General features: G+C 41.6%; 1 protein-coding gene across 2 annotated transcripts in view; it reads left to right on the forward strand.

Annotated features, from left to right (window-relative positions):
* Positions 1 to 497: 497 nt before the first annotated feature.
* The window catches only part of MYB (MYB proto-oncogene, transcription factor), a 35,009-nt gene continuing 10,925 nt past the window's right edge, over positions 498 to 24,581 (forward strand). The window contains exons 1-15 of one of the 2 annotated variants that reach the window (XM_045499715.1): positions 512 to 648; positions 5,414 to 5,531; positions 7,534 to 7,605; positions 9,061 to 9,153; positions 9,405 to 9,625; positions 11,353 to 11,587; positions 12,850 to 12,930; positions 13,395 to 13,499; positions 15,031 to 15,285; positions 16,434 to 16,796; positions 18,322 to 18,464; positions 19,701 to 19,815; positions 19,908 to 20,033; positions 20,889 to 20,999; positions 22,957 to 23,064. In XM_045499715.1, coding sequence (XP_045355671.1) covers positions 626 to 648; positions 5,414 to 5,531; positions 7,534 to 7,605; positions 9,061 to 9,153; positions 9,405 to 9,625; positions 11,353 to 11,587; positions 12,850 to 12,930; positions 13,395 to 13,499; positions 15,031 to 15,285; positions 16,434 to 16,796; positions 18,322 to 18,464; positions 19,701 to 19,815; positions 19,908 to 20,033; positions 20,889 to 20,999; positions 22,957 to 23,064 — 2,169 coding nt within the window. In that variant the 5' untranslated portion in view covers positions 512 to 625. Of the gene's footprint in view, positions 649 to 5,413; positions 5,532 to 7,533; positions 7,606 to 9,060; positions 9,154 to 9,404; positions 9,626 to 11,352; positions 11,588 to 12,849; positions 12,931 to 13,394; positions 13,500 to 15,030; positions 15,286 to 16,433; positions 16,797 to 18,321; positions 18,465 to 19,700; positions 19,816 to 19,907; positions 20,034 to 20,888; positions 21,000 to 22,956; positions 23,065 to 24,581 lie in introns of both variants that reach the window. The other variant, XM_045499716.1, reaches the window with a different exon arrangement.

Raw genomic sequence — 24,581 nt, forward strand, 5'->3', positions numbered from 1 at the left:
GCGAGCTCGGGCGCTGGCGCCCGGAGCACGCCGAGTGGGGCGACGGTGGCGCGGCAGCCGAGGACGGAAGGCGGCAGGAGCGGGACGTAGCTCGGGCCCGCGCGGCCGGGGCCCGGGAGCGGGGTTTGCGCAAGAAAAGGCGCCTCGGCGGCCCCCGGCCGCCCCTCCCCGGCCCCGGGCTCCCCGCCCGCGCGCCTCCCCGGCCTCGCGGCGCGCCAGGCGCAGCGCGACGGCGCGAGAGCCGAGGGGAAGCGGCAGCCCCGCCGGCCCAGCAGCCCGGCGGGCGGCAGCCAAGGCGACCGCGGAGGCGGCGGGCAGGGCGCGTGCGCACTGCAGGGGCGCCAGATTTGGCGGGAGGGGGAGTGTCCAAAGCTCTTTGTTTGATGGCATCTCTGTTTACAGAGTTTACATTTTAATATCAACCTGTTTCCTCCTCCTCCTTCTCCTCCTCCTCCTCCGCGACCTCCTCCTCCTCCTCCTCCTCTCTCTCCTGAGAAACTTCGCCCCGGCGGTGCGGAACGCCGCTGCGCAGCCGGGGAGGGACGCAGGCAGGCGGCGGGCAGCGGGAGGCGGCAGCCCCGTGCGGTTCCCGCGGCTCCCAGCTGCGCCCCGCGCCCGCCGCGCCATGGCCCGGAGACCCCGACACAGGTAACGGGGAGCCCGGGCGGGCGGCCGCGGGCGGGGGCGCGCGGCGCACCGGGTGCTCGGAGAGCAGGTGGGAATGAGTTCCCGGACCTCCTGCGGGGCTGTCAGATCCTGCGAGGACCTAGAACCTCTGCCTCGGCAGAAGCCGCTCGTGCAACTGATGAATGGGAGAACCTATTCGGGAAATATGTCAGGGCGTCAGGAAGCATGCCCTGAGGCTCATTTTGCAAGTTGCACGGGGACCCATTTCTGTCTAGGGGGCAAAAAAGCAGCACGTTCCAGCCTGGGGCAGAGCGGTGCCCACCCAACCCCGGGGAGCCCACTAGGTCCCTGGCTTGATGCCGCGGGCGTCGGCGAGCTAGTCGCTGCGTAATTGCTTGATGCATTGCGTTATGTTTGGACTTGGAAGTGCAGAGCATATGGCAGATATAGGGAAAATGCCGGATTGTTTAGTAGCTGCAGGTAGTTCCTTTAAATTTCATTCATTCTTTATGGAGGCGAAGCAGAGCGGCAGCTGACAGGCGGCTGGAAAGATTTTGGGGAGGAAAAGGGTCGCTACATTTGCAAACTGCTTTAAGCCAAGGTTTTGAAGGCTCTAATCATTGTACTCTGGCAGGCTTTTACTTCTTATGCAAACACTTTACACGCACACGCGTCCGCGCCGCACATGTCCCCGCACTTGGGGAGGCTCGCCGGGACGATGGGTGAAGTCCGCTAACAGTGAGGCCGCGCGGAGGGGAAGAGGGAGAGGAGGAGGAGGAGGGAAATACTCGTCCGAACTGTCAGTCGCCGGCACTCCCGCTTCCCTGGTCTCTAGGGGGACTGGACGCGCCGGAGCTCCCTGCGAGCCGCCGGGTGCGCGGACAAGCTCAGCGGCCGTCGCGGTTGCCACTCAACGGGGAAGGAAGGAGGCGGGCAGCACCCAAGGCCGCTGCCGCGCAACCGGGACGCAATCCCCGCGGCCTCTTCGCTGGGGCTAGAGGTCCGGGCGCGGCGCGCACACGTGGACGCGGCTGAGGTTGCCGCGCCTCCCCACGCCCTGCTCCCGCCGTCTTAGGTCTCCGGGGCAGACGAGGGGTGATGGGCCGACCCTCGCTCTGAGCTTCTTGGTGTTAGACCCTGGGGGCAAAGCAAATCCAACCTCTTTTCCTTCGGGTTGTTTGTTTTTCTGGTACTTATTTGTTTTTGAACCGGCTGTCGCTCGTCCCCGCGCAGCGCTGGGAAGTTGCAAACAGCGTGGGTGTGGGCCCTGCCCCAGCACCCTCGGGTCGAGTCTGGCCAGGCGGGAAGCAGCGCCTAGGCATGGCTGGGCGCGGGAGAAAATGGGAGGCCACCTGGAGGGCCCCTGGGCTCCCTACGCCTCGCCTAAGGCCCCGCCACGCGGGGCGGGGGTGCTGCCCTTGAAGTGGTTTCTCCTTCGCCTTTGGGACTTAACAGCGGAACAGCCAAGGCACCTATATTTTTTCTTTTCTTTTTTTCTTTCTGAGAGCAGAAACTAGGAGTAGGAGAAGAAGGAAGCTGGGAAGGGGTGCTGGGAGGAGGCGCGGTGGAGGCTCCGCGCCCCGCGATCTCGGCTGGGCGGGTGGGGCGGGGCCGCGCAGGTTCCTTGCAGCTCCCAGGTAGCGGAGAAGGGTGGCGGCCTGGAGGGGCGGGAGCCTTGAACCTGCCTGAGGGGAAGAGAAACCCGGCTGCGGGCTCGAAGCCGTTTCTTGCAGGGCGAGCGTCAACTCGGCAGGGATTATTAACCAGGTCAGCGAAATGAGTCTGAACCCCTTTTCTAGAATCACAGTAGCGGCCACAAGGCACTTCCTTCCACTCCCCTCCCTCTTCCCAACCCCCAACACTTCTTTTCTTTTTCGTTTCTTTGCACGGTTTGTTTCCTTGACAGAATGTAATATTCATAGTTGTACTCTTGTAACCACACCAGGTCTAGCAGGTGGGGAGTCAAGTGCATCAAGCCTGAAATCAGCCTTTGAAAGTGCTCTGACTGTTGGGTCTGAGCAGATAAAGGAAAAGTTATTTCAAGTCCTTAGTAGAAATTAACCGTGCTACTTAGCCTACCAGGACAATTTAGAGCAAGGACATCGCATGCAGAGCTGAAAAGCCAGCCCGGGTTCCCAACCTGCTGATGGACCCAGGAGCGGACTGTGGGCCGCCCCGGGTTCTCCCTGCTGCCCTTGTGGCTTCTTCAGGACCTACGGAAGTTCCACACCACATTTTCCCCCAGGACTTCGGTTTTGCACATCTCTGCCTCTGTGCTGAATTTGTAAGAAGCAGGGAATATCTGAAATCATCATTTATTAGCACTGGAAAGTACCTTCCTAATAGAATCCAAGTCCTTAGGTATAGGCGAGGAACTGAGGTCCTGAGAGAGAGGAAGTGATTTGTCCGAGTCATGCAGGGAGGTGGAGGCAGAACTGGGACTGGCACCGTTGCCTCCAGACCCCTGGTCCTGTTTGATGCCTACCCGCTCTCACCTGACATTGGCTGCCCCCTATGGGCGGCGGTATTTGTTGCTTGTTCCTGAGAGGTGAGCTGTTTCCAAGAGAAAGATGCCCAATTACTAGTTTGGAAAATGTAGTTCTCACCTCTGAAAATGTGATCTCCAGATTTAACCAAACCTAACACTTTAAAGTAGATGGATTACCCTGGTTTTCCTGGTATTCCTGATATTTTATAAGGGGGCCACTTCATTTGGGGGCTTTTCAAGGAGTTCCCTATGACCCTTTTGAAAGATGCTGACCTACAGCTCTGGGAAAATATTTTTTTTTTCATCTTCTGCTGCTGGTGGGATTTTTTAAAGGGAAACTATTGCATTTATTAATCAGAGACTGTTTAGAGCCTCTTGTTGACAGTGGGGAACAGGAGTAGACTCTTGTTTAAAAGAATAGACACTAAATAAAAATTGACTATAGATTATAAACACAGCTCTCTTTTGTAGTGGCATTTGGAGTTTGGATCACAGCCTACTTGTCACCATGCATCCTAGACTTTCAGATTGTTTCTCAAAATGATAGTTTTAAATTATGAGAACCTCACAGTCAGGATTTTTGGAAAGCACTTTTGCTTGACTTGTAAGGGTATATATTATATACCTGTATTATATATGTATAATACCTGTAAGGTATTATATTATATACCTGTATTCTATATGTATGAATTATACATATTCTGTATATATCGTGCACTTGTATTATATCTATACTTGTAAGTTAGTTTGCGAAGGCAAAACCTGATATAAATATAAATTTCCTTTTTAAAAATAATAATTTGCATCATAATGCTGCTTTATATCATCATTTTTATCGTTCTCAGTTTGGTGGATTTCTCAATATTACAATGGAAAATTTTACTGAAGTTTCTTTTTTTTTTTTTTTTTTAATTTTTTTTTTTTTTCAACGTTTATTTATTTTTGGGACAGAGAGAGACAGAGCATGAACGGGGGAGGGGCAGAGAGAGAGGGAGACACAGAATCAGAAACAGGCTCCAGGCTCTGAGCCGTCAGCCCAGAGCCCGACTCGGGGCTCAAACTCACGGACCGTGAGATCGTGACCTGGCTGAAGTCGGACGCTTAACCGACTGCGCCACCCAGGCGCCCCTGAAGTTTCTAGGATAGTATAATTTAAGATATTTAGGATATGTGTGTATTACATTAATTTCTTAAGTAAGATACAATTTAAGATAGCATGTCATACGTTGTATAAGTAAAATTATAGGTAAAAGTAAACTGTAACTTTTGCTGGCTGTAACATTACTGCCATCTATTTAGTATATGATTAATAAACCTGAAGTGTAGAATTATTTCAAAAGTCATCAAAACTCATAATTTTGTCTACTAGGTAAAAGAAAAGCTCTCTTCAAAACACTAATGCATTCTTTTTAAAGCCATCTGGGGGAATCCCTCAGTTTTGAATCAGGTATATCTTAAGAGGTTTCAAATACCATTCAGTCAGAAATAGAAAAAAAACAAAACAAAACAAAAAAGTCAGTAAGAGTCTGACTACCAAGTGGCCTAATTATTCATTTAGTTACTTAGGAAACAATATTGTAATCACGGCCACAGGTTGGGTCAACTGTGCTGGAGTTTGGGGCTGTTGGATATTTTAATGCTTTTTGGATATTTTAATATTTTAATGGATATTTTAATTTTATGAAACCGTCTGATCACTTGATGGCCTTATCCTTCCTCAGGTTTTTTAAATCCTTTCCTCTTACATTCTCTTAATCTTCTAATCTTTAAGGGATGACTATAATTGTATTGTTGGGTGTATTACTTCTTGAATTTTTTTTTTCTCCCAATAAAACACCAGTACCACTGGAGTAGCATGATTGAGTTGTTTATTTTATTGGAGAAATATTATTTAAGTGATGTGGTGCATGCCAAAGATTTTGAGTGTGTACTTATGTGAAGGACATAGGCTCTTGTTTCTTTGATTGTCCTTAACATTAAGTTTTAAACTTAAACCTCCATTGGTTGGAAGGTTGCCAAATGTGTAACTTGTCACTGGGCTGACAGTCACAGCAGGTTTAAACATGCAGAGCAATAAGAAAGTTCCAGGTCCTTTGCCGTATCTGTGGATACCAATAACAGCAGAACCAGTTTACAATACTAGAGCAACAGAATGAAGAAAGCAATCTTGTTGTGCGAGTTTTCAAACTTTTATCTTCGTAACCTTTGAAAAGATTGAGTTTTCGTGTAAGTTTTGTAATCCAATAGTTTTAAGTCTTCTGGTTTCAGTCCCCGTCTGCCCATTTTTTATTTCTGCAGCATATACAGCAGTGACGAGGATGACGAAGACATTGAGATGTGTGATCATGACTATGATGGACTGCTTCCCAAGTCTGGAAAGCGTCACTTGGGGAAAACTAGGTGGACCAGGGAAGAGGTAAATAATCATGTTATCAACACATGGGATAAACCTAGAGTGTGTCAATTTATGAAGAAAATGTTACAGCTAAACTACAGGTGCTCAAACTCATTAGCATGCTGAACTCGCAGCACTCCCCCACGCGTGCGCCATACAATCCTCTTCCAAACTCTTTGTAGTTCTTTGAATTTCCCGTCCTCAGTGTATGTTTCATCTGTGTTTCTCTCTACCTTTTCTGCTCTTGCCCTTCTGCACAACTCCTTACTCCTTCTTCATCATCTGTGAAGACATCACCTCTTCCGTGAGGCCATCACTGGCTTCCCCAGGCAGGTTAGACGCATCCTCCAGGCATTGGCTACACATTCGTCCTCACTGCTGCTGTAACGTGTGCCTCCCCCAGTAGGCTGACTACAAACCTACCGAGGGCAGGGCTAAACGTCTGTTCGTTTCCGTGTTCCCTGAGCCCAGAATTGCTTGATACAAAGTGGGATGGTAGTAAGTATTCTCTGTACAAGTGAATGAATTGCTATGTCCAAAAACAAAACAAAAGTATGAAACATAATACTCCTATCTTGTCATAATGGATTATACATGAATGTCTGTTCTAACAGTGTGCAATGATGGATGGAGATGTGTCTTCTTTCCACCTTTCTCTTTCCGCTAGCTTATCAAAAGCTTGATCTTTGTAGAAATGGGAAAATACTTAAGGAGCAAAATTATTAATGTATGGGGAAAGTTACTTTTTCTTTAAAGTTTTCAAAAACTTTTGCGACTGATTGCAGAGGATTTTATGTTAGATTAAATGGTATTGATTCTTCTTCAGTTTCATTCCACCCCACTTCACTCACCAGAGCCCCAGTTGAGAGGCTCTGGCAGGATTGCTAGGGAGGTCCCTAGGAAATGCATCGTTTACCTATGGAGGTTGTGCTCTCAGATGATCCTGAGAGCTATAGAAGTTCTGTTGTTAACACTGGTTTCCTAATCCCTGTGTCTGTGTCCTTCTCGGGACTCACAGTGTGTGTGAAAGTTACCTTTGCAGAAAGGTGGGGGTTCTTTTTTACTTGAAGGAACATGCTTAGGAAGACACTTGTGAACTGAAAGATTTCTCCCTGACGTGTGGTGTCTTCTGTGTTCTAATAAGTTTGGCCTCATTTAAATTATGACTATGTTGGGGCGCCTGGGTGGCGCAGTCGGTTAAGCGTCCGACTTCATCCAGGTCACGATCTCGCAGTCCGTGAGTTCGAGCCCCGCGTCAGGCTCTGGGCTGATGGCTCAGAGCCTGGAGCCTGTTTCCGATTCTGTGTATCCCTCTCTCTCTGCGCCTCCCCCGTTCATGCTCTGTCTCTCTCTGTCGCAAAAATAAATAAACGTTGAAAAAAAAATTAAAAAAAAAAAAATAAATAAATTATGACTATGTTGATACAAAAATGCAATTACTTTCTTACATTATAAATACCTTCAAATGTAATTAAAAAGTGATCTTCTGTTGTTTGCGTGAAAGAGGTTGAACTAAGGAGATGTTAAAATAGAAATTGAACTGGTTCTTACTCAAGATCCTATTTGTTGCCATAGTTGAATATCTATTGACTCTAACATTTGGGTTCATAACTTTCTCCTATCAAGTAAAACTTTGAACAGTTATCATATACTAGACATTCAGTGAGCCAGGCATTGTACTAAATGTTTCGCGTAGCTACTTCACGTAATCCCCAAATAACTACCTCGACATCAGCATTGCTACTGCGTAGATGACAGTATTGAGGCCCAAAAAAGTCAAATGATATCCCCAAGTGTATGTAACTAGTCAGTAGCTTAAAGTCAAGTTTTAAACTTTGGTCTGTTTGACTCTAAATAAATCTATGCTCTAAACCAGTATATTAGATTAATATCTGTTGTATTTGGATATTTTTGAGTTTTTTTTTCCTAGATTGGATTATTGGATTGGTTCCCTTTTACTCTAATTAGAGCAAAGTTATACAGTAAATGAATGATATCCTAGGATTAACTTTAAATGTCTTAGGATGAAAAACTGAAGAAGCTGGTGGAACAGAATGGAACGGATGACTGGAAAGTTATTGCCAATTATCTCCCGGTGAGTTTGTAATTTTTTCTTCTATGAGAGGAAATCTTCTCCCCATGACTTAAATAAGATATTCAGAGAGAGGGTATTAAGACATTACACATTTGCTCATATACAAGAATCAGGGGGAGAACTGCCTCAACCATAACTTATGGTTTATATTTTAATCTTTGTATTTATTTGGGTGATATAAATTAGCATTTTGATGACTTGTGTACATTAGGATGACTGAACTCATGGTATTTCCAAGTTAGCTTTTTTTGAATTTCCTGTTTATTTCAGTAGCCATACTTTTGGTACCCTGGCTGAAAATTTTGGACTCCATTTTGATTTATTCCACTTCCCATCCCCTACGTCTAAGCAGTGACTGAGGAATCTGAAATTCCTTTGTCAGTCAGTCCCTTGTCTCCATCCTCCTTGTTGCTCTACAGAATTGCCCCCTTCCCTCTTCTCTGGACAATTATGGTGGCTTCCTAACTGGCTTTTCTATTTGTAGCTTTCCACTTTTATCATCCACCCCAACCACTGTTGGCAGATGGAGCCTCCTAAGATGCAGCTGTATCCTTTCAAAATCAACAGCAGTAACATATATAGTCTCACAAATTACGTACACTGCCTAGACCTGGCACATAGGGACCCTTCCACACGGCTCCAGCATACAGCTCCGGTTCACTTTCCTACTTCCTCTCTGTCAGCAGGTTTGGTTGAATTAATTTCTGCTTTACCCCCTTTGGGCTTTTGTCCTTGGTGATGCCACCTCCTAGAATGTTCCATCCATCCTTCAAAGTCCCTATCAAGAGCTTTTGCAGACACCTCCTAAGGAAACATAATTTCTGCTCCTGAGGAAAAGCTTCTGCTCTCAGCCCAATATAATTTTGCTTTGGTTTCTTCTTGCATATGAATCAAATTCTGCCTTCTATTAGTTAGTTACATATCTGTCTTTTTTTTTTCTTATAAGATTATACTCTCTTATAAGATTATACTCTCTCATCCTATCTTTATTGATTTTTGTTCTGCAGTATTAATACTTGAGGCCCTAAACTGAAGTGCATCTCTTAGTTTGAATGGGAGGCAAACTTTAATCATTTAGAGTAGGTTTCCATGGAAGCCCAACCTTCATGTGGAATCGCTAACAAGTCTTAGTTCATAGAGGCACTTCCACATGCTGAAGTTAAGGTTGAGTTAAATCGACAGCCATGTGTACAATATGAGGGTCCTTCAGTTCGCATGGCAGTATTATTTCACTTAACAGGTAGAGCTTCTAATTTTAGATCCAATTTTGATATATTCTTTGTATGTTTGTTAGCTGTAAGCAATGAGGGATAGGTAGGCTCTCCAAACATGCCCTAAAATGTTCCTGAACATGTTTCCTGTATATTGTCTGTGTATGATTCATATAATAACCAAGTCTTCGTGTGCTTATCGCATCATATCTATATGACAGTGCATACTTTATTATTTGTCTAGAATCGAACAGATGTGCAGTGCCAGCACCGATGGCAGAAAGTACTAAACCCTGAGCTCATCAAGGGGCCCTGGACCAAAGAAGAAGATCAGAGAGTAAGTTCTTTCCTCATTGGTGTGCGAATCACAGTTAAGAATATTCCCCAGACATCTTAATTAAATGTTTCCCAACTTGAAGAAACAGGTAAAGTGTACAAACAGGAAGCAGAGGACTCTATTCCCATATTTCCAATGAATGAAAGCAGAGTTTTAGACCCTTTCTAAAGATCTTGTAACACTGAAGAATGATTACACTGAGTCATTATATAACATTAAAACATAGGTTATTTTTGTGTGTTTATCTGAAGGTGATAGAGCTTGTACAGAAATACGGTCCGAAACGTTGGTCTGTTATTGCCAAGCACTTAAAAGGGAGAATTGGAAAACAATGTAGGGAGAGGTGGCATAACCATTTGAATCCAGAAGTTAAGAAAACCTCCTGGACAGAAGAGGAAGACAGAATTATTTACCAGGCACACAAGAGACTGGGGAACAGATGGGCAGAAATCGCAAAGCTACTGCCTGGACGGTAATAATATGTCAAAAAATATATTGATTGGGAAGAATGAGGGAGTGGGTATTGAACATTTTGTTTTAAATGTATAGCGAGTGAATTACATTCCCATGATTGTAAATGTTTCATTAGATATGCCAGATCCATAGGTTTTAAAACTGGAGGAGCTCTTAGAGTTTATCTGGTTGGGGACTTCCAGAATCCATCCAACAGTCAACTTTGGGCCGAGTCATTGAACTCTCCTCAGCTTCAGTTGCCCCATTTGCAAAATAAATAATAGCCTACTTCACAGGGCCAATGTTTGTATCGAATAAAATGATTGTCAAAGCACTTTGTAAACTATAGAACTCTAAACACAGAGAAGCAAACTGAGGGTAGACATTTTGTCTCTGGTCTGAGTTCATACAGCTGGTTAAGTGACCAGAAGGATCTCAGCTATCATTTTCCTGATACCAACATTCATTTCATTATACCACTTGGCTTAGTTTTTTTCTTTTAAAGAAAGAAATAAGAGTATTTCTAGAATTATCCTACTGCTTCCAGGTTTTTAAATAATGTCAGTGTTATGGTTTCTTTTAATGAACAAGGCACAAAAAATGACCTCATCGTGAAGGATATCTCTAGAAGCTCATTTTTGTCGCACTCTCCCCACTTGAACAGTTTATGACACATTTTCTTTAATTTGGAAGATACTCTTCATTATAAATCTTATATAAACAATGTAAGAAAATATTTAATAAATTATATTCTTACGCAGCAGAATTGGAGAAAGGGACCTTCAAAGAAGGCCATGGCTCTGATGGTTTATGTAGCATTCTTGGGTGATGGTCCAGAGCACCGCCTCCCTCATGGCTCCCTATCAGCTTACAGGATCCAAGATATTGAGGAAAGAAGGCGTTTTCTCCCATCTGGCCTGAGAATATGCTGTTGATTCTTGTAAAAATTTAAGGGGCAACTGAACTTCCTCTTTCTTTAGCATACATGCCCCCACCCCCATCAAAATAGTAAAAGGGAGGCCTAAAACTTTTTTTTTTTTTTTTTTTTTTTTTTTGAATTGAGAAACTTTTCCTGAGAACTGTAAGACTTTAGTGAAAATGCTTTTCAGTTTGAACTGATATGGGGACGTAGCATCTTTCCCCTTCTGGATCCCATTTTCCATTGTCACCTCTGGTTATAGAACAATTTGAGATGGCCGTCAAAAGGTGGGAGTTTCTTTTTTTCTTTTTCCTTTTTTTTTTTTTTTTTTACTCAAAATTTCTGACTAGTGCTATTCGAGACAAAGAGTGGACAGTGAGGCAGTGGCAACATCATTATCATTCACCAAACTTTACTGTGTGCCTGTTGGGGTGTGTAGGCCCTACTAAGCCAGTAATTTTCCAGAATAGTTGGATCTTTAAGTTGTATTAGAGTCTTGTACCGTGAACACTCAGAATAAACAGGAAGGGTTTGTATCGAAAATTCTCTTTTATCAAGGAAACAAAATAGTTACAAAATTTAAAGATTTCTCGAAAGCCACATTTATTCCATCTTGTGTAATGAAGGAAAATCTGTGGATTTTCAATTAGATAATAGAGGCAGCATGACTTTCAGAGGTCGGGAAGACTAAAACAATTTAAAAGAAAACACAAAAAACAAAAGACCCAAAGAAGAGGTCTCTGTGGGAAACAGTTTTCTGTCAATTAACTCTAATCTGAATTAAAATGTTTTTTTGTAAAATTCTTACATGATATATTTCTGTGCAGAACTGATAATGCTATCAAGAACCACTGGAATTCTACAATGCGTCGGAAGGTCGAGCAGGAAGGTTATCTGCAAGAGTCTTCTAAAGCCAGCCCGCCAACAGTGGCCACAAGTTTTCAGAAGAACAGTCATTTGATGGGTTTTGCTCATGCCCCACCTTCAGCTCATCTCCCTCCAGCTGGCCAGACTTCAGTTAACAATGATTATTCCTATTACCACATTTCTGAAGCGCAAAACGTAAGCCATTTCTGAGAATTTGGTTTACTGAAAGAGATGGTTATGTTAGCCCCAGGTAACAGTAATACCTCGCAGTCGCTGACTTTTCAAAGACCTTCCACAAAGGTGATCACCCCGCTTCAGAGCCTCAAGGTAGATAGGGGGAGGTATCCTTAACCCTGGTGTATGCTGGGAAGCCAGGATGTTAAGTAATCTGCAGAGGCGCACAGCTCATAGGGCAGACTGCAGTCCAGGCTTTTGGATTCCAACTGAAGTGCTTCAGATCAGATTAGCTTTTGAATGTAAATTCACTTAACAAGTTCCTGCCGGAGAAGAATGGGGTCATGAAGATGCATTTGTGGGCTTTTGTTTTTCTCTTCCAAAATGAAAAGTGAATGTCATATTAAATTTAAAGCAGAGATCCTTTGACACTGAAATGCAGCAATTTGATTCTGTAAAGTTTGATTCTGGTAGTGATCGATCTAGCAGAAAAGTCTTAATTTGCTCCTTCCACGTGTGTTTACCTTCTCACTCCGAGTCAGGTGCAGTTTTGTGACACCACTCTCTGATGTCTTCTTTCGTCCTCCTTTGGATCAGTGTGATGCCTTCCTGATTGCCAGACATTTATATTTAGGGAAAGAAATGTCCAGAATGGGTGGGGAAAGAAAAATACGAAGCATAAAGAATAAAATCAGTGAACTTGAATCTTACAACTAACGGTAATAGATGGTGAAACTTAGCCAAGAATATGGAGCCCGTGTGCAAGTTATATTCAAATCATATTCCTGAATAGTTTTTATTCTTCTCTGTCTGTTCTATCATTCATTTGACTACAGACTTTCCAGAAAAGTCTCAGATGAGTGAACCATCATAAGCAGTTCTGTGCTCTTTACTATAACTAATAGTTATTCCAAGAAAAATATTTCTATTATAAACAACTAAGTCATCAGTTTTTCCCATTACAGCTTCTTTCATACATTCATGAATATATTTTAGGTTACATTTTTCATTGTGTTATTCTCTAATTAAGGGATACTTTTTGTCAAGATCAACGAGCACTCCAAATCTCTTTACGTTGCTTAAGCTATTTATTTGGCTATTTTTAAAGGCCCGGCTAAAATTTCAAACTAGAGGGTTTTTTGTTGTGTTTCTTTTTTCCTCTGTGCATGTGTGAATTTTATTAGTACAGTATTTTTTTTCTCAATCCTAGAGGAAGCCAATTCCCCTAAAGCGTATGTGACCATGAATGACTCGGCCTTTGTTTGTCTGCCTTTTTGATCTAGGTCTCCAGTCATGTCCCATATCCTGTAGCGTTACATGTAAATATAGTCAATGTCCCTCAGCCAGCTGCTGCAGCCATTCAGGTAAGATCATGTGAAGACCATTTCGTAAAGAAACCCTTTGGCTGTTCAAAACAACTTTTTCAAGACATGCTTTATTTCTTTCATGTAAATACTTATTTTCGCTTGACTGACTGATGTAAAAAAAAAAAAAAAAAGGGAGTAGCAGAGGGGTGGGTAGAGTTCTGGCCAGCAAGCTACCAATCTTCGCTTCTAGAGTTAAACCTGCTCAGGAATTCTCTGATTCTCTGATGTCATAAGTTGAACCAGCTCATCAGTCAGCACCCACTTGAGCCTCAGATTTCACATCGCTCCCTTAGGTGTGGAATGACACTCACAGAGCTTTGTGCCACATTTCGTTGGTGCCAGTCTCACGCTGAGGCTCATTGGGCTGTATGGCCCCTCATGACTGCGGGCCACAGCCATTGTATCTGCAGTAGCTTCAATCAGGCCCTTCTCTGTTTTTCTTCCTTTACTTTTAATTTCAGAGACACTATAATGATGAAGACCCTGAGAAAGAAAAGCGAATAAAGGAATTAGAATTGCTCCTAATGTCGACTGAGAATGAGCTCAAAGGACAGCAGGCGCTACCGGTAAGAATGCAACCAGGTGCTTGAATGTGGGGAGAACTTCACCCTGGTGCCCTCCTGTCTCTTTTCCCTTCTCTTCTGAGTGTTACACTAATCAAGACTGTAGATCCATTAATAGTGTTTCAAAAAAATTTTTTAATGTTTATTTATTTTTGAGAGAGAGACAGAGAGTGAGTGGAGGAGGGGCAGGGAGAAAGAAAGAGACACAGAACCTGAAGCAGGCTCCAGGTTCTGAGTTGTCAACACAGAACCCAACATGGGGCTGGAACCCACGAACCACTAGATCATGACCTGAGCTGAAGTCAGAGGCTTAACCCACTGAGCTGCCTAGATGCCCATTCATTAACACTGTTTGAACAGAAGTTGCTTGTAATAAAATGCAGTCGGTATCACCATGTGTGTTGACTAAATTAAAAGTAGCCCTTTTGAGTGGCAATAGAAACACGATATCCACTTGTGATTGTCACCATCAATCTTCCTGTTTTTCCAGGACTGTTACTAATTCAAAGACTGACTAACAGATATAAATGAATGAAAATCTGCTTTTATTTACAAAGTTATGTATCTGTATGATACCTACTCATTTGATTTTTTCTTTTATTATTCTTAACCTACATTTTCATACTTTCTAATTTCACATATGATTTGAAGCATGTTCAGTATATACCTGTGAAAAAGATACACATCCTCTCTCTGTCAATAACACGGCTGCTCTCTTCTGTTTGCATGCATGAAAGCCGTGTGGACCATTACTGAATTTTGACATCTTTTTGGCGATTGGCTGCAAACTGAGAAATCAGCGTGTACTTTGTGACAGATTTAGTTCAGCAACAAAGAGAATAAAAGAGATGTGATACCCAGTGGGTATTCTTAGGAATACATGTCTTTGGGGTTAAATCATAAGATGATTATGTGCATATGTTAGTTCGACCACTTTTTAACTCTAGTTCATGTTTTGCAATTTCTCTTGTTGCATGGTCATGCCGAAAGGAGACTTCTGTTAATTTGCCCTTCTGCTTTCCTAACCACGTTGATTTGACAGCCCTTCACTGCATCAGTGCAATCTGTAACATTAAAAAGGGATAGAAGCAATGAGAACGTATGCAGAGAAAAGTAACTCTAACTCTTGAGTCCTCTGACCTTTTTGTAGGTTAGAATGAGAACAGGACAATTCTTAGTTCAGAGCAACCATGAGTGGTCCTTTTGGAGATGATGTTAAAGTAGACTTTTAAGATGGACCATGGGAGAGTGGCACTTGAGGACACAGTCTCTCTGTTGGCAGTTTTAGCAAAATGATGACAGTGAGGGTGTTCATATAGGTGACAGACTATGCCACTATTAAAAAGCAGGGTCTTGCATCGATAAAAGGAAACATCTTGACGACTGTTTCATAGGCGCAAGTTTTGGATGATGCAACTACTTTTATCTTTCCTCCAACAGCATCTGATACCTTGTGCAACTTCATTGCTAAGTTCCTTCTCCCTTTCTTCTCCCTACTCTTTCTTTATTCCCCCACCCCCCTCCCCCTCCTTAGACGCAGAACCACACATGCAGCTACCCCGGGTGGCACAGCACCACCATCGCTGACCACACCAGACCTCATGGAGACAGTGCACCTGTTTCCTGTTTGGAAGAACACCACTCCACTCCCTCTCTGCCTGTGGATCCTGGCTCCCTACCTGAAGAAAGTGCCTCTCCAGCAAGGTGCATGATCGTCCACCAAGGCACCATTCTGGATAATGTTAAGAACCTCTTAGAATTTGCAGAAACACTTCAATTTATAGATTCTGTAAGTAGAATTGTTAAGGCAAGTGAATGTTTTTGATGGTGAATTAGGAAACCCAGTTCTTAAATTATTACCATTTTCTATGGCAAATAACATGTTATTAGCATGTATGAATGTAAAAGTATGATTTTAGCCTTTGTGTCTGTTTTTTCAAAGATCTGATTTCATAGGCTATGCAGATAAAAGGTGGCTTTTCACGCATTTCCTTCAAAATGCATACTTTTTAAAATAGTAAAGTTGATGACCTATAAGTAGATCTCGGGTTATGGAGTACTGTTTGAGTTATTTTTAACATATTTACTTTGTTACTTTTTTGTGTTTCTTTAGAATTGTGCTTTGCTTTTGTTTTTAAGTTTTGTTTTCTAATTTTTTGAAGTTGATTTGTTTATTTTGAGAGAGAGAGAGAGAGAGAGAGAGAGTAGGGGAGGGGCAGAGAGAGAGGAAGAGAGAGAGTCCCAAGCAGACTCCATGCTGTCAGCACAGAACCCGATGCAGGGCTTGAACTCACGAACCATGAGATCATGACCTGAGCCAAAACCAAGAGTCGGATGCTTAACCGAATGAGCCACCCAGGCGCCCCTAGAATTGTGCTTTGCTTTTGGATCGCACATTAAGAATTATGTTTACTTAGACCTTTAAGCAGTCGTTCCGTGTATTTGAGTGGTAGCGAGTTCCTTGCTGGTACATGGCTCTCTTCACAAAACATTGATGATTGATTACCAGCCCCAACTGGTTCACTGAGATAAACCATCTTCAGTGAAACAAACATGAGGTTAGCACCTAAAAAGCAAATGTTCAGTTCATTTCCTTTGTTGCCCAGTTGGTTAAAAAGCACTTACCTGCATATCCATCAAACGGGATGAACGTTGCCAAAATGTGCCATCTAGAAGAGGTTTTCTCTTTGCTTCGGATTGCATGCAAATGAGAGAATACCTGGAGGTCCCCGCAGCACACGCGTAGGACCAGCCTGGAGGCCGCATGGTAGACCTGCCGTGCGGTGTGCTGGAACGGCTGTTAATCCTGATGCTATTTCTCAAGAGGGCCAGGTGTTTTCTCTGCATTCGGTGTTCTTTCTCAGTGCTGTGTTTCAGGTGATGGCACATATCATGCACACACTGTCTCAGAGTTCTGTGCCTCCCACATTGTTTCAGGATTCTTCATCATGGTGTGATCTCAGCAGTTTTGAATTCTTTGAAGAAGCAGAGTTTTCACCTAGCCAACATCATGCAGGCAGAGCCCTAAAGCTTCAGCAAAGAGAGGGCAGTCTGAATAGACCTGCAGGAGAGCCTAGCACAAGGGTGAACGCTCTCAAGTTGAGTGAGGGTTCACTTGACCCGCTCAAGCCCTTACCTCCTTCGAGGCACGGCACAGTTCCACTGGTCATCCTTCGAAAAAAGCGCGGCCAGGCAAGCCCCTTAGCCACTGGAGGCTCTAGCTCCTTCCTATTTGCTGGCATCAGCAGCTCAACTCCCAAGCGTTCCCCTGTCAAAAGCCTACCCTTCTCCCCTTCACAGGTAGAGCATGATTTCTACACAGCTATTACTAATTTTCAACAGATACTCAAGCCTTCATAATCTAGAAACTAATCCTTTGGAACAAATGACTAATTACTGTTGCCCTCACTGATTTCGTTCCATTGTTGAATCTAGCTGTTGCTAAGTCATACTGCTTCCCAAAGTTTGAGCTGTCTGTAGGCTGACTGATCATTTTGTCATAATTCTCGCTCTTTCTTTTGGTGGTTTGAAACATGGTTAGCTGCATGGGACGTGTTTTTATTTCCTTCAACACTAGAGTTTAACATTTCGGTCCCTTCCTTTTCTCCCCTCCCTTCCCTCTCCTTAAAAACTTTAGTAGATTTTCTTCCTATTTGTTCACTTATTACTTTGTGATTCACTGACCCAGGGGAGGAGGGAACCAAACTATATTTGGAGAGCATTTGTTTGAGTCGCAACCCGAAACTTTAAAGGTTCCAATCCATCCTTATGTGGAAAAGTTTTGGAAAAGCATAAGGAACAAATGCTTAAGGAAAGCAACTTCCATTTTAATTTTAATTTCTCAACATTGGCTTTTTGAGTTGTGCCATAATATGTTATCAACCCAGTATTTGCCATAAATATCCGTCCATAGAATTTTTTTTAAGGCATGGAAATTATAATTCTTATCAGAGACTTGTATTCCTTAATTATGAGAATAATTGAAGTTAATGGTTAATTTGGCACTTTCAAACATTTTTCCAGTTATGTCTGTTGAATTTATTTTAAGGAGAGCTGTAAATATGAACAAATGAAGATCCACCAAAATAATTATCTTGTTTTTTGCTTGTATCTTCCAAATTGTGTTCTGAAGAATATTAGTTCTACAAGACTTTAATAGATGGTCCAGAAAAAATTGAAATATATAAGTTTGGGAAACCCTAAGTCAGAGTTAAAATTGGTCTCTTTACTACAGGACCTCTCAGAATTTTTAATGAATTGGTGTGCATTATGAATTTCAGGAGGAGATTATGATATATGTATGTATCCCAAATTTATTGTATCTTGGAACTTTTTGAGGAACACCTGCTATTTTCCCAGAATGATGGTGTTCTGAGAAACACAGCTTACTATCCAAGAATTTTCCACATAATGCAAATCTTCTATCATAATTCATGGATCATTAAAGAGAAAAAATAGCATGAAAGAAAAACAAGAATTACTTTCCAGAAAATCACCTTAGTGCTTATAATCTTAATAAAGAGTGCATCTCATTCTCTTTAATGGCAAGTGGCACTTATTGAAAATTTTTTCTTAGGATTTTGCAAGTTTTTCAGCAATGACCCTAGATTTTATTTCTTGGAAATTTCATTCTGAACCTCGGGTGCTCAAATGAAATAAAACAATACCCTGTCCAATGCTATGTGCTTGTTAACATCTTTATTATTTTACATAGTGGGTCAGTAAAACATACTTGCTAGTTTTCATGGTGTGGTTTTTAAGTTGGGCTGAATAAAGAATCACTGTTTAATCTAAGTAATTTTTTCCCCTTTCTTCCCATATTTAGTTCTTAAACACTTCTGGTAACCATGAAAACTTAGACTTGGAAATGCCTTCTTTAACTTCTACCCCTCTCAATGGTCACAAATTGACTGTTACAACACCATTTCATAGAGACCAGACTGTGAAAACTCAAAAGGAAAATACTATGTAAGTCCTTGGTTCAAGAATAAAATTATTTCCCCTTATTTACCTATATTTAATTAATGGAATACAGTCCCCAATGTCTGATCCATTTGCATGTACATAATTTTACTGATCTACCTGTAATGTACATAATCATGTATATTCCCACATTGAATATATCTGTCTTGCACATGTTACAACTACCTAGAGGTGGCGAGTCAGAGGATAAACTAGATTACTTTTTGTAGCTCACTTCAAAATGTTCTATACATACAGAGGTAGTCCTTATAATTTTTCTGTTCAGTTTTTCTGTTTGCTCAGTAAGGCTTTTCTTTCTTCACCGAAGACAAGATTTTCAACCTCCTTTGCTCTCTGATTACAAAATTCAGAATAACAGTGGTATGGTTCTGTACTTAGTTCATATTTTTTTAATCTTTTTTTTTTTTTTTTTTTAATTTTTTTTTTTTCAACGTTTATTTATTTTTGGGACAGAGAGAGACAGAGCATGAATGGGGGAGGGGCAGAGAGAGAGGGAGACACAGAATCGGAAACAGGCTCCAGGCTCTGAGCCATCAGCCCAGAGCCTGATGCGGGGCTCGAACTCACGGACCGCGAGATCGTGACCTGGCTGAAGTCGGACGCTTACCCGACTGCGCCACCCAGGCGCCCCCATATTTTTTTAATCTTATGTTTCCTTTTCGAAATTTATCTGTTGGTAGGACTGCTTCTAAAATCCCCAGGGATATTATATGATCAGAAGCCAAGGAGTGATGCCTCCCACATATTCAATAAAGGGCTTAACCAATTCAAAGAAATGGCAGAGAACATCAATAAAAAAATTCAGTCTTACTATTTCCTGTTACAATAAGTACATTTTAAAAGGTGGTTTTCTATGTCTTCTGTGATGAGCCTATTTTAATGAATAGATAAAATTTATTTGTAAATGACATCAAACCTTTACCATGTTTATGGCCATTAGAAAGACCTAGAGGCACTCTGTGTATCTTCAGAACCACTAAAGAAAGATGAAGAATATTTTAATGCTCTTAGTCTTGGGAATATAATACTTTTAAATATTTGGAAATATGTGATGTATATGTTATCTTTTTGTTAACAGTACACATATGATTAATTCACATATCCAATTGCATATCAATTATAGGGCTTATTCAGTATAAAAATATTATATTTAATAGGTAGAATCATGTAAAAGGGCTTATGTTCTTTCATATTGAACCAACCCTTGTTTTCCCTTTAAAGTTTTAGAACTCCAGCTATCAAAAGGTCAATCCTAGAAAGCTCTCCAAGAACTCCTACACCGTTCAAACATGCACTTGCAGCTCAAGAAATTAAATATGGTCCTCTGAAGATGCTAGTAAGTTTTGGCCAAGTTCTTGAGGTTAGCTGGTGTATTAATTACAGACAGAAATTTGCCTCTGATGCAAACATACCTGCTCTTCCTTGCAGCCTCAGACACCATCTCATCTAGTAGAAGACCTACAGGATGTGATCAAGCAGGAATCTGATGAATCTGGAATTGTTGCTGAGTTTCAAGAAAATGGGCCACCTTTACTGAAGAAGATCAAACAAGAGGTAAACATGAGATCCTTGGGATCAAGAAGGAACAAGATGTGAATCCTGCTCCCTCTGTTCCTTGTGGGCACGGAACGTTCCTTTATACGTCTGGCATCAGTACTGGGTAGCAGCACTGCTTTTCATACAAGGTTTGCCTGCAAGATGCGGTTAAGAGGTACTGCTAGACTGTGGGCATGTAACCTTTCATTTGGGAAGCCAAGCCACTTCTATCTACTTCATGTGTGAGCAGAAAACATGTTAGAGAGGATAAAGCAGAGAGAGGGAAGCAGCTTTTTACTGTACTGTTTTATCACTGATACACAGATGGATAGATAAATAATACACCGACTTTTAATTTTCAGATGTCATGGAGAATTGAAATTTATATTAAAACAATAGTATCTAACTTCCAGCATAAAAGAAAAACGCTGTAACTTGCAGGGATCCAAGTCTTAGCTTGGTGGCAAGAAGCATTTCCAGCAGGTAGATACCGTGCCTCTTGAATTTATTTTCATATTAGGATTAATATTTAAGAGACTGGCCAGAAATTTACTCTTTTTTTTAGCTTTATTGAGATATAATTGACAAAATTGTAAGACATTTAAAGTATACAACATGATGATTTGATATATGTATACATTGTGGAAGGATCACTGAGTCAATGGACATATCCATCACCTCACATGTTTATCTTTAACTTCTGCTCTCTTAGCAAATTTCAGTTCTACGGTACAATATTAGCCATGACAGTTCCCATGTTACACATTAGATCCTCAGATATTGCTCATCTTACAGAAATTTACCAATGAGTGCCAATGTTCCATGGGAAGTTCTAGTTCTAGAAACAACAAAGCACTTCCTGTTTGCTTTCAGGTGGAATCTCCAACGGATAAAGCAGGAAACTTCTTCTGCTCCAACCACTGGGAAGGGGAGAGTCTGAACACTCAGCTGTTCACACAGGCATCGCCTGTGGTGGATGTGCCAGTAAGTACACGCCCATGTTATGAGATGTTGGTGCCTCGCAGAATTCTCCATGTGGCATGTGAGGCTACTGTGGTTTTAGCACTATTTAATGCATCATATTTCTGAACATTCTCCATTACATGTTTATTTCCTTATGATTCCTCATGATCATTAATGTTGAATGTAGAAATTTTGTTTCTGTGTTGGAAATTCTTTTTCATCGCAGATTGTTTTCATTATTTATTTTCTTATGATTTGAGAGTCTTTGCCACTTAAAAAAATCCGTTGCGTGAAAATATGTATTTCCGTGAAAACAGAATGTTAATCTTTGCATTTTCTTCTCCTTTGTTTATCTGTCTCCCAAATGTAGTATTTTCTCCTTGTTACATAGTCTCCTGTTTGGTTTTGTGCAGCATCTAACATAATGCCCGTCAGCATCTATAGTAGATGCCCTTTATTGTTCCTATTATTGCATTACTTTGGTTGCCACCATTTTTTAAGATAAACTTTATTTTTTAGAGAAGTTTTGGGTTCATGGCAAAGTTGAGCAGAAGATAGAGATTTTCCACATACCCCTGTCCCCACACGTGCATAACCTTCTCCATTATCAACATTCTCCGCTAGAGTGGGACGTTTGTTACACTTGATGAACCAGCACTGCTGACCCTTTATCTCCCAGAGTTCATAGTTTATATTAGGGTTTGCTGTTGGTGCTGTACATTCTGTGGGTTCGGACAAATTTATGCCATGTATCCACCATTATAGTTTCGTACAGAGTAGCTTCACTGTCCTAAAATTTCTCTGTGGTTCACGTATTCATCCCTCCATCACTCCCCCACTCCCTCGCCAACCCCTGGAAGCCACTGATCTTTTTACTATCTCTATAGTCTTGCCTTTTCCAAGACTTCATATAGTTAAAATCAAACAGTGTGGAGCCTTTTCACATTGGCTCCTTTCATTTAGTAATACGCAGTTTCCTCCATGTCTTGTCGTGGCTTGAGAGCTCCTTTCTTTTTAGCACTTAGTTACCACTAAGTAATTTTTTTTTAAGTGTTAAACTTTTTAAAAATTTTTAAATAATGCATGGCTGTCCTTCATGGAGAATCAGAGCTAATAACAATTGCTGATATTTATTCAGAATATACTAAGTGGTAGGTACTCTTCTAAACGCTTTAGATGCATTACTTCATTTAAGCCCCACAACAGCCCTGCAAGGTTGGTAACATTATCATTACCATTATACCAACTGGACAGGCACAGGAAGGCTTAGTCACTTACTTAAGACTACATAGCTAATAAGTGATGGTTCAGAGTTAGAACTCAGAAAGTCTAGTTCTAAATTGCATAGTTTAAAAAAAATTATTTATGCTTTGAAATAGAGAGAGAGAGCAGGTGCATGAGTGGGGGAGGGGAAGAGAGAGGGGAAGAGAGGATCCAATGTAGGCCGCGCACTGCCAGGGAGGAGCCGAATGCAGGGGTAAAACTCACAAACTGTGAGATTGTGACCCGACCTGAAACCAAGAGTCAGACGCTTAACCGACTGAGCCACCCAGGCACCCCTAAACTCCACACTTTTAACCATCATACTATACTGCCATTAATTGATAACTCTAAAATATTTCCATACCAATGTATAAAATAAATAGCTCTCTAACTAGAGCTTAGTAGATCTTTCATTTTCAAAAGTATGGATTTACCGATTCCTTTAGCAGGTATTTTCTGAGTGCCCATCTCCCACCTAGAACTATATTAGGACCCAAAGCTTTTTGTTGTAGTGGTGTTTGCCACGATGGGCTTAGGGTGAGTACTAGCTAAGGCCTTCTCGGAGCTCAGTGAGAAGAGAATTTCTGGCAGATTCCTGCCTTTGTTCCTGCTCATACGTATCACTTCATAATAATCTCCTGTCTATGGTGTCAGAATGTGTCGGCTCTCATATTCTCCACTCTCATTTAAATTTCAAATTGTTCTTTCCCTTTAGAATATTCTTACAAGTTCCGTTTTAATGACGCCAGTATCAGAAGACGAAGACAATGTTCTCAAAGCATTTACAGTACCTAAAAACAGGTCCCTGGCGAGTCCCTTGCAGGTAATTACTATTCCAACATTGGTGTCTTAAAAGCCATTCACTGAAACACTGTCATCTTGAAGGTTTTTTTTTTTAAGACTTTAGATACAGATATAGATATAGCTTTTAAACAACTCTTGATGTCTAAAAATCTCCTAAAATTCTCTGTTGCCACTCATCTGAGACATACTAGAACATTTTATTAGAGCAGGTTTCCAAAGCATGATGAAGTGACACATTTCTTACTGTGACTGAGGGCAAGATCATGGGTTACATGTCTGTCAATATTTCTCTCTTCTCTCTTAAATAGTTTATACAAAGTTTATTGGTATAGTTTTCTTTTTATTTCCAACTTTTTATTTTTTACACTCAGTAAGCCATCAAAACTCAGGCACTGTTCGAATTTTGAATGAAGTTTGAAATTAGCTGGTTGGAAAAGAATTACAATGTATTTGACTATCAGAATAAGAAAGTCAGCTGCCAATGTTGTGTGGCTAATCTGCAGTTGACCATCTGCTGCTGGGTTTTAATATCAAAAGAGATTTCCCTTGTAACTCTGAAGTACGTGTATGTTGATGAAATACAGCAAATTCCAGATTAATCCTGAGCCAAATGTAAATAAGAATGCAAATTTACTCCCCTAAATTATTTAAAGCGGTTCCCAACATTAAATAGCCCGATATCCAGCCACCTGCAGAGCTCACCTCCCCCAACACCCCTTTGAGCTACACCCAGAGAAACTTCATAAACCCTGGAGCATAAAGAGAACCTGGAGTCTGAAGGGGAAAGTGCTGTTTGTACTAAGAGTTAAAGGCACTGAACTAGGTTGGCTTGCTTTGAGAACTGCTCTCTTTTCTTTTCTTTTTTTTTTTCTTTTTCTTTTCTTTTTTAAGGGCTTCCCCATCATTGTGGTAGGCTTTCTCTCTGCAAATTGTGAGAATCTTAAAACTTCCCCATTTTAAGTATTTTTGATATCTGGCATTATAGTTTTTAACTAATGCAAATGTAGCCGGAAGGGCTATAGGCAGGCACATCTTGTTTCTTTATTCAATGAGGTTGCTTTCCTGTTGCTTCTATCTGGTCCAGCTACTTTGGTGAGAGGTGATGGTTGACTGGAGTGTAGGACACAGAAGAGGGAAAGCCAGTGCCTGGGGTGGGGGATTCTGGAGTGTTCTTGAGTTAGTCAGGGTTGGTTAGGCCACCTGTGGAAAGACTCAGAGTATCACCAAGAATTGGGACAGGAGGAAGAGAATGAATTCCACCAAGGCCGAAGGGAGACACAGAAAGCAGATTAGAAGCATGTCAAGGCAAGGGTCAGCTCCTTCAAAATTTTACCTTGCATTGATCCTGGCTCCAAAAAGGCCATGCTTTCTTTGTTTTTCTTTCCTTCTTCCTTTCCTAAAAACTTGGCCCTTGGTTTCCAGAACACAGAATTTGATTATTGCTGTTAGTACAGTAAGCTAGAGTAAACCTTACATATATTTTATAACCTAGTTTGGGATTCAACCTATGTAAGTTGTCTAATTTTTTATCTTAAA

Source organism: Leopardus geoffroyi, chromosome B2 (assembly GCF_018350155.1).
Source record: "Leopardus geoffroyi isolate Oge1 chromosome B2, O.geoffroyi_Oge1_pat1.0, whole genome shotgun sequence".
Taxonomy (NCBI): Eukaryota; Metazoa; Chordata; class Mammalia; order Carnivora; family Felidae; genus Leopardus; species Leopardus geoffroyi.